This window comes from Corvus cornix, chromosome 1 (genome assembly GCF_000738735.6).
Source record: "Corvus cornix cornix isolate S_Up_H32 chromosome 1, ASM73873v5, whole genome shotgun sequence".
Taxonomy (NCBI): Eukaryota; Metazoa; Chordata; class Aves; order Passeriformes; family Corvidae; genus Corvus; species Corvus cornix.
In genome coordinates, this window is record NC_046332.1 from 634,307 (window position 1) to 649,048 (window position 14,742).

The 14,742-nt window shown below is 59.5% G+C and overlaps 1 protein-coding gene and 1 long non-coding RNA gene across 4 annotated transcripts in view; one reads left to right on the forward strand and one right to left on the reverse strand.

The window, feature by feature from the left end:
- The window catches only part of LOC104698117, a 65,710-nt gene extending 60,559 nt beyond the window's left edge, over positions 1 to 5,151 (reverse strand). For all 3 annotated transcript variants that reach the window (XR_005602304.1, XR_005602305.1, XR_005602302.1), the window contains exon 1: positions 2,087 to 5,151. This is a non-coding gene — a long non-coding RNA (uncharacterized LOC104698117). The remainder of the gene's footprint in view (positions 1 to 2,086) is intronic.
- Positions 5,152 to 8,558: 3,407 nt separating this feature from the next.
- TPBGL (trophoblast glycoprotein like) lies at positions 8,559 to 10,516 on the forward strand. The gene has a single exon (XM_039563440.1). It carries the CDS (start codon positions 8,559 to 8,561, stop codon positions 9,621 to 9,623), a length of 1,065 nt encoding a protein of 354 aa, XP_039419374.1. The 3' UTR covers positions 9,624 to 10,516.
- Positions 10,517 to 14,742: the final 4,226 nt, after the last annotated feature.

Consider the following 14,742-nt stretch of genomic DNA (forward strand, 5'->3'; position numbering starts at 1 on the left):
GTGCCACCTGTGCCGCCCTGCCCGTGGTGGCAGAGGAGAGCCCACCCTGCTTGGATGCACGGCGTGAAGAGCAGCACAGGCAGAGGATCCAAGGCTCTGCCCCAGCTCAGCCTCACAAAGCTTTGGAGGTCTTTTGCCTGTTCTGGGCTTTAGTTTGTGAATCTCCTGAAGTGCACTTCGAGCCAGCAGATTGCTGTCGTTCGTAGAAGAAAATGGGATGCATTTTTCTGCCTGGGTTCTTGCTGCTGTTTCAGTCAGCAGTGCCCAGCCAAGGCCCTGGTGCTTTACAGCCCTCGCTAATGCACTGGAGCTTCCCAAAGCACAGTATTTACGGCCGTGCCACAGAAGGGAAGGTGGAAGGTCCCCACAGGAAGTTATTTATAATCCTGCTGAGCACTGGCCTCTGCTTCTCCCCCTGAGCATCCCTTCTGCAGGCAGCACTTTGAGGCATTGCAAAGAGCTCTGCAGTGACTCAGAAATCGTCACCAATGGGGGGGGGGGGGTTCCGTTTTTCAGGGCTTCAGGAAGAATTCACCATAAACGTCCCCTGCTGGGGCCAGGTTCCCTGCAGAGGAGCTGCTGGGTGCTGCACACACATCCTCCCACCAGATCCAAGATAGACCCAAAAACCATGAAAGCCCTGTTGCCTGAGGGAGATGAGGAAAAGAAGGCTGAGCTATAATGTAGGGTTTCTGCGGACTGTGGGACACCCAGGTCTTGTGCTCGCCTTCGCAGAGGTCTTACACTGGGTTCTCCTTGTCTCCCAGGAGGCCACGTTTGCCCAGTCCCCATCCAGAGCAGGACTGGGACGGGTGAGGGTCACCCTCAGTCACCTTCTGCAAAAAGGAGCCTCGACAAGGCCATGACTGCCCTTTTTTTCACCTCTAGACTCAGGAGATGATTTATGTCACCTGAACAATGCAAAACCAGGTCCTATCACAGTGTTTCAGCAGCTGGAGGGCACAAATTCCCTGAGGAATTCTCTGTCCTGCCTTCACCATGCCCACAGGAGGAGCTCTGAGTTCAGCTCTGCCATCAGGCACCAACAGCAGGACTTCACAGCTCCAAGCTCAGGGTGTCTGTGAGCGTTCACTTAATATTCTCCAGGTGCTGTGCACTAGCCCAGGTGACCGTGTAATTTGTCAGATCTCCATTATTAATTGTCAGCTCCAGTGTGAGTAATTGTGACCCTCCCCCAGTTCCCAGCTCAGGGAAATTTATATTTTTGCATTTGCTCAGTGTAGTAATGAGAGCTCAGCTGGCTGGCAATGAAAAATACGCAGGGAAGCACGTGTTGGAGCTGTGGAGCAAGCGCAGCAGCCCGTCAGCTGCCTGCTCTCTGATTGCATCACCCCCTTGGCTTCCACTTGACTGGACAATTTGGGACGCTCAAGCAGCTTTGCATCAGCCACCACCTGGGAATAAAGCTCAGGCCCGAGCAGAGGTCGGCTCCCCCCATCAGCTCCACCACCATCCTGCTCACCCTCTTCACATCATCGACATGGCTTCCATGCCACCCCTTATACTCTGCAAGTGGATTTGACACCCGGAAAAGCAGGAAATAACAGCTCTCCGAAGAAAGGCAGGAAGATAAAGAGGCCTGAGGGGCTCAGGGATAAGGGTAGGAGAGGGGGAATCAGTGACGGACAGAGGTGCCTGTTCCCTGCACTCCAGCAATCCCGTTTTATTATCCTTTGGGAATGTATCTTCATGGCCCAGGTCGTCTAATTGAACAGATACACTCTTGCCATTGCAGACTGGTCCTGCTTTTGGAGATGGCTGGGGGAGATCCCAGAAATAAAAAACGTAACATTTTATGGGGACCTTTTTCTTCTGCTTTTAGCAGCTCAAGCACACAAATCACAGAATCCTGGAATGGTTTGGGTTGGGAGGGAGCTTAAAATCATCCAGTGCCACCCCCTGCCATGGGCAGGGACACCTTCCAGTAGCCCAGGCTCAAGTCCCGTCCAACCTGGCCTTGGACACTTCCAGGGATCCAGGGGCAGCCAAAGCTGCTCTGGGCCCCCTGTGCCAGGGCCTCCCCACCCTCACAGCCAGGAATTCCTCCCTAAAACTTATTCCAAACCTTCTCTCTGGCATCCCTCTTTGTGCTGTCACGCCAGTTCCTGGTGGAGAGTCCCTCCGCAGCTTCCCTTTAGATCCTGGAAGGTGCTGTGAGCTCTCCACACAATCTTCTCTTCTCTGAGGTGAACAGCCCAAATTCTCCCATCCTGCCTCCACAGGGGGGTGCTCCACTCCCCTCATTAACTCTGTGGCCTCTTGGACTTGCCCCAGCCCTTCCAAGCCCTCACTCTTGTGCCGGGGCACCCGAGCGGCGCACAGGCCCCGGCGGGCCCTCACAAGGGCAGCGCCCTTCCCGCGCAGGGAGCCCGGCCAGGGCCTGGGAGACCCCGTGCCTGCCCCGGGGCCCCTCTCGCAGGACCACGTCATGGCGGGAGCGGGGGGGGATCCCGACGGCGTAGAGGGGGAGAATGCGGAGGAATCACGACACGGTCCAGGTCAACAGCGCCCAGCCTCAGCCAGACCTTGAGCATCAGCCCTTGCAAAGGGGAGAACCTGGGGACTGCCCCATTCCCAGCCGATGCTGCCGGCTCATCCATGAGTCCCTCCCGAGCCCGGCCCGGCTTTGGGCCTGCCCTGGGACACGCTGGCTGTCCGGGCCCACTGCCAGAGCCGCTCGCAGAGCACGGAGCCCACCCAGGCCGTGACACACCGCGTTTGCCGGTGCCTGACCCTGAGCCGGGCTGGCACAGCTCCCAAATCCCAGCGCCGTGGCTCAGAGTGAGGCTCCCAGGAAAGCTGGCTAGATGAAGAGCTCATCCCTTTCCTCCCTCCTGAAGCAGAGCTACTCCTGAACTGTTTGCAGCCAGGTGATGAATTAATGCCCAACTCTGGCAGAGCAAGGCTGCAGGAGGAGAAGGGCTCGGAGCCAGCTTGTTTTCCGAGCCCTGTTCTCCTCTCCAGGAGGACGGTGGACCCTGGGATGGATCCTTAACAGCTGGTACCAGGAAGGTTTGCTCTTATTCGGGATTGTGAGAACCCTGTGGAAGCAGCACAAGTCTCCTCCCCAGACGATCCCATGTCACATCCATGAATTCATTTTATCTCCTTTCTCTCTGCACATCAGGTGAGTGTCCGTGCCACCCCCTGGGACCATCCATGGGCATGGTCACCATGGTGATGAGGACAATCCCCCCCAGCTTGGGAACGGGGCCACCTTCAGTCACAGGGCAGTGACTTTTAGGGACCACATCCAGCTGGCACAGCTCAGCACTTCAGCTACATCCAAGGGGGATGAAACCTCCCAAATCAGGGGCACTCCCAAGCTCTCTGGGATGGAGAGTGCCATGGAGAGGACTCTGACTCCTTGGGAGGGTCAGCCCACGCAGGCAGAGGAGCATCAAAGGCAAAAACGCTGATGCAGGCAAATCCAGCATGCCATCGGGAGGAAGACTCTGCCCTCCGGACTATTTTTGGCTTGTTTTTCCCAACTCTGGAGCCACTGATCTATGATATTGTCACTGCTGTGACTAAGGGCTCTGCAGTTGGAGCAACATCAAGCCGGACCTGGAGAGAGGGATGCGCATGGCCCTTGGGGGACCGGTAATGGGAGAGGGCCCTTCACCTCCTGTTTACACTTTAATGCCCATCCAGGTTATCCATTATTTATTGCTCAAGTATTTATAGAGCATTACCCGCGCACGGGCTCTGCGGGCGGCTGGGGAGAAGGTGCTCTCTCCTTCCGATGTCGTGGTTTAAACAGAGCAGTTAAACACACCCTGGGCTCTGTGTCCCAGCCCTGACACTCCGGAGGGGCCGTATCTCCCCTCCTGGATCTTGTGGTTTTCCATGAGGGATTTGTTGTTTCCCTGCTGGGCTGGGGTGGCGTTTTCTCCCTTGGGCCCTGGACACAGCAAAGCCAAGCCCGGCTGTGGGCAGCCAAAGCACAGCTCCCTTGTGCCCACGGAGGCCAGCACAGCCCAGCACCGCAGGGTTCTGCTTATTTGGGGCGCAAATCCGCCCTTATGACTCCAGGTCACCCAGGGGGTCCTGACTCACTGCCTTGCCCCCTCCTCTCTCTCCAGCACTCTCCAGGAAGCAGCTCCTGGCTCTGTAGGGCTGTGACCACAAGGAGCAGCCCCCAGCCCTGCCCCCCTGCAGCTACGTTTGCAAGTCTGTCGTGTTTAAAGGCAAAAGCCTCAATACCATCTTAAAATATGCACCAGTTAGCTCAGCCGTGTCCAGTTCCCCCTGGATCCATTAGTGGGGCTGGAGCACAGTGGGATTCATGGTGGCTGGGCTCCCAAAAGGAGCCACCCCCTTCCCTACGCAAGCAGCATATGGGACCTGGGTGGTGCCAGCAGGGACATACGGACACGGGGGCTGTGGAGCGGGAAAAGGAGATGGTGTATAGCATCCAGCAAGCAGTGGGTCGCTGCCAATCCCAGGGATGAGCTCTTCCTGCAGGGATAACCATGGCCAGCCACAACCCACAGGGATGTGCTGTCCCCATCCTGTTTTGTCAGCTCATCCTGGCCTGGCTTTTATTTCATGCTTATCTAGTGGTGCTGGGGAAGGCAACTTCTGCCAGGTCACAGAGAAACAGGCTGGCCATGGGACCAGGGAGTCCCAGCCTGACTTCCAGCCCCAGCACCATCCCTGGAGCCAGACACAAAATCTGGGAGTTGGCCTCCCTTTTCCTGCACCTGGGGACTCTCCCACCTTGGCTTAAAAGCTGATTTTTACAAAACCTTTTGCAATCCCAAGAGGGTGTGAGCAACAGAGGGGAAGAAATCACCTGGGACAAGGCAAAACCTGAAACAGGACTTCAGTGCCAAACCTTTGCAAATACAGGTGTAAGATTTTTTTTTTTTTTAGTAAGTGAAAGAAATGTCATTTCCAACAGTTTCACATGGGTAATGTTGAAAAAATTAGTTCTTATTTTCCAGCACTTTTCCAAGTGTGCTCCTGCAGGGAAATGAGCAATTCCAGTGTCACAGGTGTGAGTTTTAAAGGGATGCTGCTGCCAGTGTTTGCTGAGCAAAGGTTAATGGCTGGGTTCAAATGCTGCAGTGTTGGCAGGGACACCTTCCACTGTCCCAGGCTGCTCCAAGCCCCATCCAACCTGGCCTGGGACACTTCCAGGGATCCAGGGGCAGCCACAGCTTCTCCAGGCACCCTGTGCCAGGGCCTCTCCACCCTCCCAGGGAACAATTCCTCCCCAGTCTCCCATCCATCCCTGCCCTCTGGCAGTGGAGAGCCATTCCCTGTGTCCTGTCCCTCCATGCCTTGTCCCCAGTCCCTCTGCAGCTCTCCTGGGGCCCCTTTAGGCCCTGCAAGGGGCTCTGAGCTCTCCCTGGATCCTTCTCTTCTCCAGGTGAGCACCCCCAGCTCTCCCAGCCTGGCTCCAGGGCAGAGGGCTCCAGCCCTGGGAGCAGCTCTGGGGCCTCCTCTGGACTCTCTCCAGCAGCTCCAGGTCCTTGTGCTGCTGGCCCCAGGGCTGGGGCAGCTCTGCAGGTGGGGTCTCACCTGAGCAGGGCAGAGGGGAAGAATCCCCCCTCCCCTGCTGCCCACACTGTGGGATCAGCCCAGGGCACAACAGGTTTCTGGGCTGGTTCATGTCCAGTTTTTCACCCATCAACATCCCCCAGGTCCTTCTCCCCAGGGCTGCTCTCCATCCATTCTCTGCCCAAAGGAGGATGAGGAGAGCCTCCAGCCTCAGTTTGCAGCAGCAGGAAACACAGAGGGATGGAGAGGGAAGGAACAATGCCCTCTACCTCTAGAAGGAACCAGCCAAAGCATTCACTGTCTTTTTGTTCCAGCCTTCACTAAAAAGCCATCTGCAAACAGCCAACCAGAGCAGCACCAGCAGCAAAAAGAACAGTGTGGGACACGGTGGGAGAGGAACCCGAGCTGTGCTTGCACACCCCCAGGCTGCAGAACCAAACAACCCAGGCCACCAGTGCCGAGGGGGAAAGAGAAGCAATGTCACAGAGCAGGTGGCCTGACAGCGGTTACCAAAGACATGGCACAAGCAATCAATTCTCCGTGGAAGCCTCCAGAAGATAACGAGGCGATGAGTAACGGTCTGTATGGAATTGCAGGAACAAATCACATCAGCCTGACCTAATCTCATCCTGAGACATGGCAATGGCAGATGCAATCTCCTGGCCTTTAACCACAGGAAGTCTTCAATGCTGCTTCAAATGCAGAATTATGCTCGGGGGAGGGATGGTGGAATAGGCTCCCAAATCGATCCAAGTCCATCAGGGGTCTGAACGTCTGTTCACAGTGTGTTTGAGGGGCTCCAGGTTCCAGCATGACCACTGACAGCTGGGAATGAAGAACATCAACCTGGTGGTCAATGCTGGAGCCTCAGGAACCAGTGCACACACTGGCACAGCCCTGGCTCCCCAAAGGCTCACAGCTCTGCTGAGCTGGATGCTGCCACTTCACCACGCCTCAGCCATCCCTGGGGAATCCAGGGTGTTTGCAGCAGGCAAGGAAGTCACCATGGTGCCACCAGGCAAGAGCCCCCACATCCCCAAAGTCACCCTGCCGCGGTACGGCACTGGACACGTCCCCTCCAAAGCTTGGAGTATCTCCACCCTCAAAGTCAAAGGGGTCAGCTGCAGAGAGCCTCATGCTCTCCCATAACCTCTAACGCCCCTCACCCGCTGTGTTTTATGGCTTTTGGCTCAGGAGGGAAGGTGCCTGCTTTCTTTTACGGCAGCTCCTTCTCCGAGGAGCCCGGAGAAGGACTGAGAGGTGCCAGGATCTTCGCAGCCTGGCTGGTGAGAGTTGCCAGGACCTGGCTCACCTGGCCTGACCTTGCCCACCCGCTGCCTTGCCTTCCAGAGTGCTATCAATTCTTTAAATATAGCAATTAAATGTGATAAATGGGCTGCAAAGTGCTATTTTGGGAGAGAGGAGGCTCCATCTGGGAGTGCTGCAGTGCTGGCTCAGCACGACCCACTGCACACCTGGCTCACCCCACTAACCCGCCGTGGTTGCTGCCCCACACCTAAATATGTGATGGCACACAGTTATCGGGCACGTTCCCAAGTCCATTTTTCTCCCCCGCCCCTTCCACAAGCTTCCCTGATTTCTCTGGCTGCTGTTAGACACCATCACTTTAAATACAGGGTTTGCCCAATCTCTGGGAGTGCAGCAAAGGGTGGTCAGGAGCAGCTCAAGCCACCCAGTCACAGCAGCATCCTCAATTTTCCTGGTCCCTGTAAAATTCAGGAGAGCTTCTGGGGACAGGAACCCCAATAAGAGGGGAAGTCCTTTGGGGGAAAAGTGAGGGTGAGAGATAAGGGCAGGGAGGAGAAGAAAAATCAAGATCTGTGAGACCCCATCCCTGGAAGTGTTCCAGCCCAGTTGAACGGGGGTCGGAGCAACCTGGGATAGTGGAAGGTGTCCCTGCCCATGGCAGGGGGTGGAACTGGATGCACTTTAAGGTCCCTTCCAACCCAAAACATTCTGGGACTCTGTGTGCCCAGGATGGGGTTTATTTAATGTGACCCCCAGCTCAGGTCCACGGACCAGGTATTTAGGCACCGAAGGGGATCCAGCTGCTGCTGCATCTGGCTCTGAACATAGCGCTCCCACTCCCTGGCTGTGCATTGCTCCAACATCCAAAAATCCCATGCCCACCCCAACACCATCCTCCATGACCAGGGGCTTGTGATCCCCCCTGCCCTCCCAACCCTGGGCAGCCCCCGGGATGCCGATGTGAACCAAGCAGGCTTGGAAGCACAGGGAGAGAACCCTGTAATGCTCAGGGATGCTGCGGGGTGTCTGGCTTGTGGGGCAGCTCAGGGAATGGGGATCAGGGCTGGAAGGGGAGCGGGACAGCCCCTAAATCCTCCCCAGCTGGAGGCGAGCTGAGACAACCCCCCAGATCCTCCCTGGAATGGAGGGGGTCTGAGGTAATTCCCTAAACCCTCCCTGGGGTGGAAAGACACTGTGACAGCCCCCATTCCACACACCCGCCCCCCCCCCCGCCAGGGCTGGGGGGGGCACACCGCAGCAGCCCCCCAACTCCCACCTTGCTGGGAGAGGACCGGAACAGCCTCCAAATCCTCCCCGGGCTCGATGGGGACCGCGACATCCCCTAATCCCTCCTCGGGCAGCAAGGGGACCGCGCCAGCCCCGTCCAGCCCCCAGGACCCCGCAGCGGCGGGGGCTCGGTGGGGTCGGTGCCGAGCCCGGCCCAGCGGAGCCCGGCTCAGCTCCCCCCGACGGCCGCCGCCCGCGGCGCTCCCCAGCCCAGCCCGCAGCGCCGGGCAGCCCCAACCCGTCCCCTTCTCTTCTTCCTCCTCCTCCTTCTCCTCCTCGCTCTCCTCCCCTTCCACACCCCCCCCCCTCCCGGCCCGAGTTGGGCAGTGGCGCGCCCGGCGCTGCCGGCAGAGCCGCCGTGTGCGGGCGCGGCGCCGGAGGCAGCTCGGCCCCGGGGGGCTGCGGCGAGGCAGGAGCGACCCCGCCGCATCCCGGCCCGCCCGGCCCCCGCCCTGCATGCCCGCGCCGGCAGCATGGCCCGCAGGCAGGCGCGGGCGGCGGGCGGCGGGCGCTGGCTGCCCTGGCTGGGGCTCGCCCTGCTGCCGCTGGCCGTGCCCCCCGCCGCCGCCCCCGCCGCCTGCCCCTCCGCCTGCTACTGCGTGGCCACCCCGGAGCTGGTCCAGTGCCGCTACGAGCGGCTGGAAGAGCCCCCGAGGGAGCTGCCCGCCGCCGTCCACAACCTCAGCATCGCCGGCAGCAACCTGAGCGTCCTGTCCCGCGCCGCCTTCGCCGCCCGTCCGCTGCGCGACCTCCGCCTGCTCCGCCTGCGCCACGACAACATCCACACCATCGAGGACATGGCCCTGCAAGGCCTGCCCGCCCTGCGCACCCTCGACCTGAGCCACAACCCGCTGGTCTCGGTGGCCGCCGGCGCCTTCGCCGGGGTCCCGCTGCTGCGCACGCTGCAGCTGAACCAGGCGCTGCTGGCGGCCCCGCTCGAGGAGCAGCTCGCCCTGGCCATGCGCAACCTCAGCCTGCGGCGCCTGGAGCTGGCGGGCAACGCGCTGCAGGCGCTGCCGGCCGCCCTGCTGCCGCCCGGCCTGGAGGAGCTGGACCTGCGGAACAACTCCCTGCAGCGGCTGGCGGCCGCCGAGCTGCGCAGCCTGGACGCGCCGGAGCTGCGGGGGCTGCGCCTCAGCCTGGGCGCGAACCCGCTGAGCTGCGACTGCGGCCTGCGCCCCTTCCTGGCCTGGCTGCGCGCGGCCGCCGCCCGCGTGCTCGACGCGCGGAGCCTGCGCTGCGCGGGGCCGCCCGGGCTGCGCGGCACGGCCCTGCTGCGCCTGCGCCCCGAGGCGCTGGCCTGCGCCCACAGCGACGGCGGCGAGCCCGGCCGGCTGGAGACCGCCTCCTACGTCTTCTTCGGCATCGTCCTGGCGCTCATCGGCATCGTCTTCCTCATGGTGCTCTACCTGAACCGCCGCGGCATCAAGCGCTGGCTGCACAACCTGCGCGAGGCGTGCCGCGACCAGATGGAGGGGTACCACTACCGCTACGAGCAGGACGCCGACCCGCGCTGCGCCGGCACCCCCGGCCTCTGACGGTACCCCCGGCACCCGCCCTCGCCCCTGCGGCGTCCGCCCCTCGACGCCTCCGCGCCCGGCACCCGCCTCGCCCCGGCCCATCCATCGCCTTGCCACGGCGCCGCCGAAAATCGGTCTCTGAGGGCGAGCCGGCCTCGGGGGTGGGCGCTGGGGTGCACCAGAGCGGGGTGACCCTCCCTGCAGGGCTCCGGACCGGCTCCCCCTGCCCTCTCCGACCCGACGGGCTCCCGCAGGGCACCAGGCTGGACCGCTCCCCCGTCCCGGTGCCCGCAGGCGGAGCACGCCCGGCTCGGCCCGCGGGGTGCTGGCGTGCTCGGCCCCGCCGCCCCCGAGGATCGGGCAGCGCTCCGCGCCTGGGCCCTCCGGCGGCACCCGCGCCCCAGCGCTCGCTTGGCGCAGCCCAGGAAGCCGCGGGCCATACCTGAAACTGCCCTCCTGGACGTTCCTGGAGCCCGGACTTGACTTTGACCGTGTACAGCTCTCTTTCCTATTAGATTTCTATTTGACAGGTGCAAAGTTGAACTTGATTTCTTTTTCTGCCCTTTTCGTTTCGCTGCAAAGAGGAAAACACACCATCCAGCTGCTCCCCCCGAGAAGCGACGTGCTTTTCCGAGCCCGTTTATCCGTTTAGTTTGTTCAATGACATTTCCAGCTCGTTCCAGGCACAAGGCGATGCAGCTGTAGGAAACGCCTCCGCCGGCTGCGTGCATGTTCCCCGGGGCACGCGGGGGCAGCCCTTTGACTCTAGAATGTAGCGTAGACCTGGCTGTCTCGGCACTTTGTAATTTAAAACGAGCGAAGCAGAAGCTCCCGCCCTAGTTCCCCTGCCCGTGTTTGCTTTAGTGCCTGTTACTATATCCTAGAGCAAATATATTGAAAGCTGCACCCACTCCATCGTCTATTTTCTATAAAGCTCCTTGCAAACGATTTCCGAATATCCCCGTGGCTGAGGCGAAGTTACTGTGGTTGCTTTGCCAGAGCAAGAGAGCTTTGGGCTCCTGTGTTTTCATCGGTGCTTAGAAACTTCTCTTCCTGAGCCGGCTTGGTGGCCGGGGATGCAGAGGGGTTTCGTGTGGCTTGTCTCAGGCTCTGACACTCCTGATCCTTCCCTGGCAGCAGTGCAGGGGCTCAGGAAAATTATCCAGGTAACAGTTTTCTAAAGCAATTTTTCTCTCCCGGGTGGTTCGGTGTGTAATTCATGAGGTGCCAGAGCACGGAGCATCTCCGGCTGCAGGGCTGCGGCGCTTCCCCGAAGGAAGCTGCAGCTTTTGCAATGTGGCATCTTAAAATGCTGAGTTTCGGTGCTGGGATGAAAACTGAAGCGTTGCATTTTGATCCATCTGCGTTTGCCTTTCTCCACGGCGGGAGGCTGGCGCAGGCAAGGCGGGCAGGGTGAGGAGCGCGGCTGCAGCCAGCCATGCCGGAGCCAGGGCCAGGGTTTGCCGGGTGTTTGGGGATGCTCAGGAGCAGCCGGTGCCTGCTGTGCTGGGTTTGGGAGCGAGAGTTCTGTGGGAGTTGTGTTTCCTGAGCCGCGGTGCCTGCGGACTCAGATGCCGGGTGGAAAGCACAGTTATTTCCATCCCGGGCAGGCCTGGAGGCTCCAGGAGGGATGCAGCCTTTGAACTTCCTCCCCTTGAAATCCCGGTATCGAGATGGGTCAGTTGGGAATGGAGAGCGGGAGCAGAGCCTGCAGCTGGGCCGTGTTCGGGTGGGGATACAACACCGGAGTCAAAATTATTCTGCTGGATGCTCTGAGCTGGTCCTACTGAGCAGGGAGCTGGCTCCCCACTCGATCCTGGTTCCTGGGGAATCCTGAGATCGCCATAGCTCAGCTCATTGCAAAACTTGTTGCAGTTTGAAGACCTTTTCCTGAGGTTTTCCCCCCATCATAGGAGCTTGTGGGCTCTGGTGCCACCTTGTCAGCCCATGCACTGAGTTACAAAGGGAGAAATCTCAGCCTGCCATCACCTTCATCCACTTCCCCACCTCCTCCCTCCCTTTCCCACCCCGGTGCAGCCAAACCACAGCCCGTGAGCAAAACAAGGGGTGGATTTGCACAGGTGGCAGAGCATGTCCCAGCTGTGACTCCGGGAGTGCAGCACAGGGACGGAGCTGGGGAGCCTTGGTGAGAGTGACCATGGAGCAGGGAGAAGGCTGGAGGGCTCTGCGGGCACACGGGGTTGGTGGAGCAGGAACGGAGCGCCATTCTGGCAGCAGCCACCAGAGCCCGGCAATAGATAAGAGGAAGGAAATCGCCTTCAGGGAGGGAGAAGTGGCCAAACACTCCCTGTCGCCAAAGCCCTTTCTCTGAAGGGGCTGGTGTGGGTAGCGGGTTGCTCCAGCTTCTCCTGAGGCTGGAGGGAGGGAGGTGGTGGCTTTTGGTCAGCAGGGATGAGGGCACTTCTTTTGGTGCCAAAGGTTCGGATCCTCCTGACCCAACCTGGGTGCAGTGAGATCCCTCCAGGGAGGCCAAGCCCACCCCAGGCAACATGCAAGGGGTAGGATGGGGGTGGATAAGCAGCTGTGGGAGCATAATTCCTGTGGCTTGTTAGCATCAATATTATTCTGTACAGCGCATACCCCACACATGACGAAGGAGCAGGATTAGGGAGCCTCTGGATTAGGGCACTGTCACCAAGATGAGACTCAAAATGCGCATTTTGGGTTCCCAAAAACGGCCCTGTGTTTGGAGAAGCCCAGCTGCCAGCACGTTTGCATGCAGTCCCTTCTCCATGAAGCAATGTGGACCTCCCAGTGTCCCAAGCTCATGGCAGGGATCAGGGAAGGGTTCTCACAGGGGAAAAATCCACAGAAATGGATTTCGGTCCTCAGCAGGGTGCACTTGAAACACTGGGCAGGTTCAGGACCTCCACACCCAGGACAGTGCTCTGTATGTCCTTCCTCTGGTTCAGAGGCGGTTCCTGTGCCCTGCCAAAGAAACTGGGATTAGTAATAAGGATTTCTCCTCTTTACCTATGGCTGTTCCTAATTAGCCAGGTTAGGATATTTCTGGGAGACAGGGGTTCCTTGGAGACACGGACCTGTCCCCAGCAGCAAGGCGGTGCTGGAGGTAACAGCACCAGGGATTGGGAGACTTTTCCTGAGGGACAGGAGCTGGGGACACACAGCTTGGCCAGGGGGCTCAGGGAGCAGGTCAAAGCCACAGGAATGAGCAGAGCTGTGTGTTATTGCCAAGGCTGGCTCCAGGCAGCCCCTCAGGGAGCTGGCACAGCACCGCCCAGGCAGATGGGGAACGACGTGGTTCCACTAATCTGCCCCAATCTGGATTATTTTTCCAAATAAACCTCTGTTGCCAGCTGTTTTAAGCAAGTTCTTGGCATGTTGGGGACAGGTGGGATTCTGTGGATGACGGAGAAGCTGGCAGGGCTGGAGGTGATGGAGGGGATAACACCCGCAGGCTGTCCCTGTGCCACCAGGCTCCCATTTTCCACACAGAGACGTGGTTTTGGCAGCACATCACCCAAATCCTGAGGCTGGGATCATCCCATGGGGCCTCAGGTCATTGCTGGAGTTTCCTCCTATCAAAAGCCAGTGGAAAAATAACTTAGGTTGAGGGGCTGGTGGCCCCCACCCCATCTCCCATCCAAAGCAGAGCTGGGACCTTCTGCAGCTCCTGTCAGGATAAAACAGCCCAGAAAATGCCTCTGGTGCTGGCTGTCCAGGATGATCCGCGTCAGGCAGTTTAGGGGGTTTGGGGAGCCAGGATCAGCCCGGGGCAGATCAGTGCACATCCCTCGTCCTGCATAAGGACACAGGCACAGACAAGCCCGCAGAGCTGCTCCATCCTCCAGCACGTTCCCCAGCCACTCGCCAACCTGACATTTACAAATCCCTATTTTTAGATGATCTTCATCACTTCTAATTGTTCAGGCTCCTCAGCCACAGAGATGCTGCGCTGCTCAGGCAGGATGGGGCCCCAGGTCCATTTCTCCCTTCCCCCATGCCTCAGTTTCCCTTTTGGGAAATAGTTCAATTGAGGACCTCCCCTTAACTCCCAGGACCAGGTGCTGGGGGCTGTGTGTCCCACTCCTAGCCCAGATGGGATTTTGAGTGCTCCAGCATGCTCCGTACACCCAGACCCACCTCCTCAGCTTTCCCACAGAACGGGACAGCAGGAAGCACCCAGCCCTCATGCCTTGTGGCTGCCCTCACACCAACACCATCCACGTCCTGCCACAGCAAGAAGCAGCCAAGCAGGATCAATCCAGGAGGGGCCATCTCCAGAGATGCCTCGGGAGCCTGCAGAGAGCCGAGCCCAAGGGACAGCCCACGCGGGCTGGGCTTGGCACATTGGTAATTAATTTAGTAACTAAATTAACATTTAAATTGACAAGACCTGAATGCGAAGCCAGGCACTGCTGCTTGCCAGGACCCATCAGCTTTCAGCGACCCTGGCTGCTCCCAGCTGCATGTCCCTGGGTCCTGGTGCCCTGGCAGCAGTACAGAGGGGCCCTGGAGATGCTCTGTTCCCCCACACTGCTCTTAGGCACCCCGAGGAGGCTGCACCAGCCCAGTCGTGCTGTTCCTGGAAGAAATGCCTGTGTTCAGCAGGGACAAGGACAGCAGATGTCAGTCCTGCGGTCCCCCCTCTCCCTGCTACAGTGCAGCCCAAACCTGAACTCCCAGGGGTCCTGCCTGGCCCTTGACTGTCCCCCACACTGAGGGGGACACACTGGCACCCCCAGGGCTCCATCCCTCTGCACGGACTGGTGGTGACATCCAGTGCTGGATCCTGCAACTACAGCCCGGTGGGGGCCCAGCCAGGTGCTGTGTCCCCCACTCCAGTCCCTGCCCTGCTCCCCTCACACCCAGCCCAAACAAACTTGTCCCTCTCCCCATCCTTAGCGTCTTTTCTCACTGGGAAGGGGTAGGGTTGAGTCTCTCCCTGGAAAGCACTATCTGTTGCAATGCCCTGGAATTCAGAGGTAATTCTGGTGAGCTGGGAGGAGGAGAGGGGCTCAGGGAGAGCAGCCTTGGCAGATAAAACAGCTGGTACACGGGATGCCACGGGCTGAAGCCTGCAGCCACCACTGACGGGACACAGGAACCCTCCTAGATCTGCTAGGATTCCATGAAATCAGCTCTGGTCTCGGTT

What these genes read in the sequence shown, in the direction of transcription:
- TPBGL (XM_039563440.1), top strand. Translation starts at nt 8,559, where the DNA reads ATGGCCCGCAGGCAGGCGCGGGCGGCGGGCGGCGGGCGCTGGCTGCCC.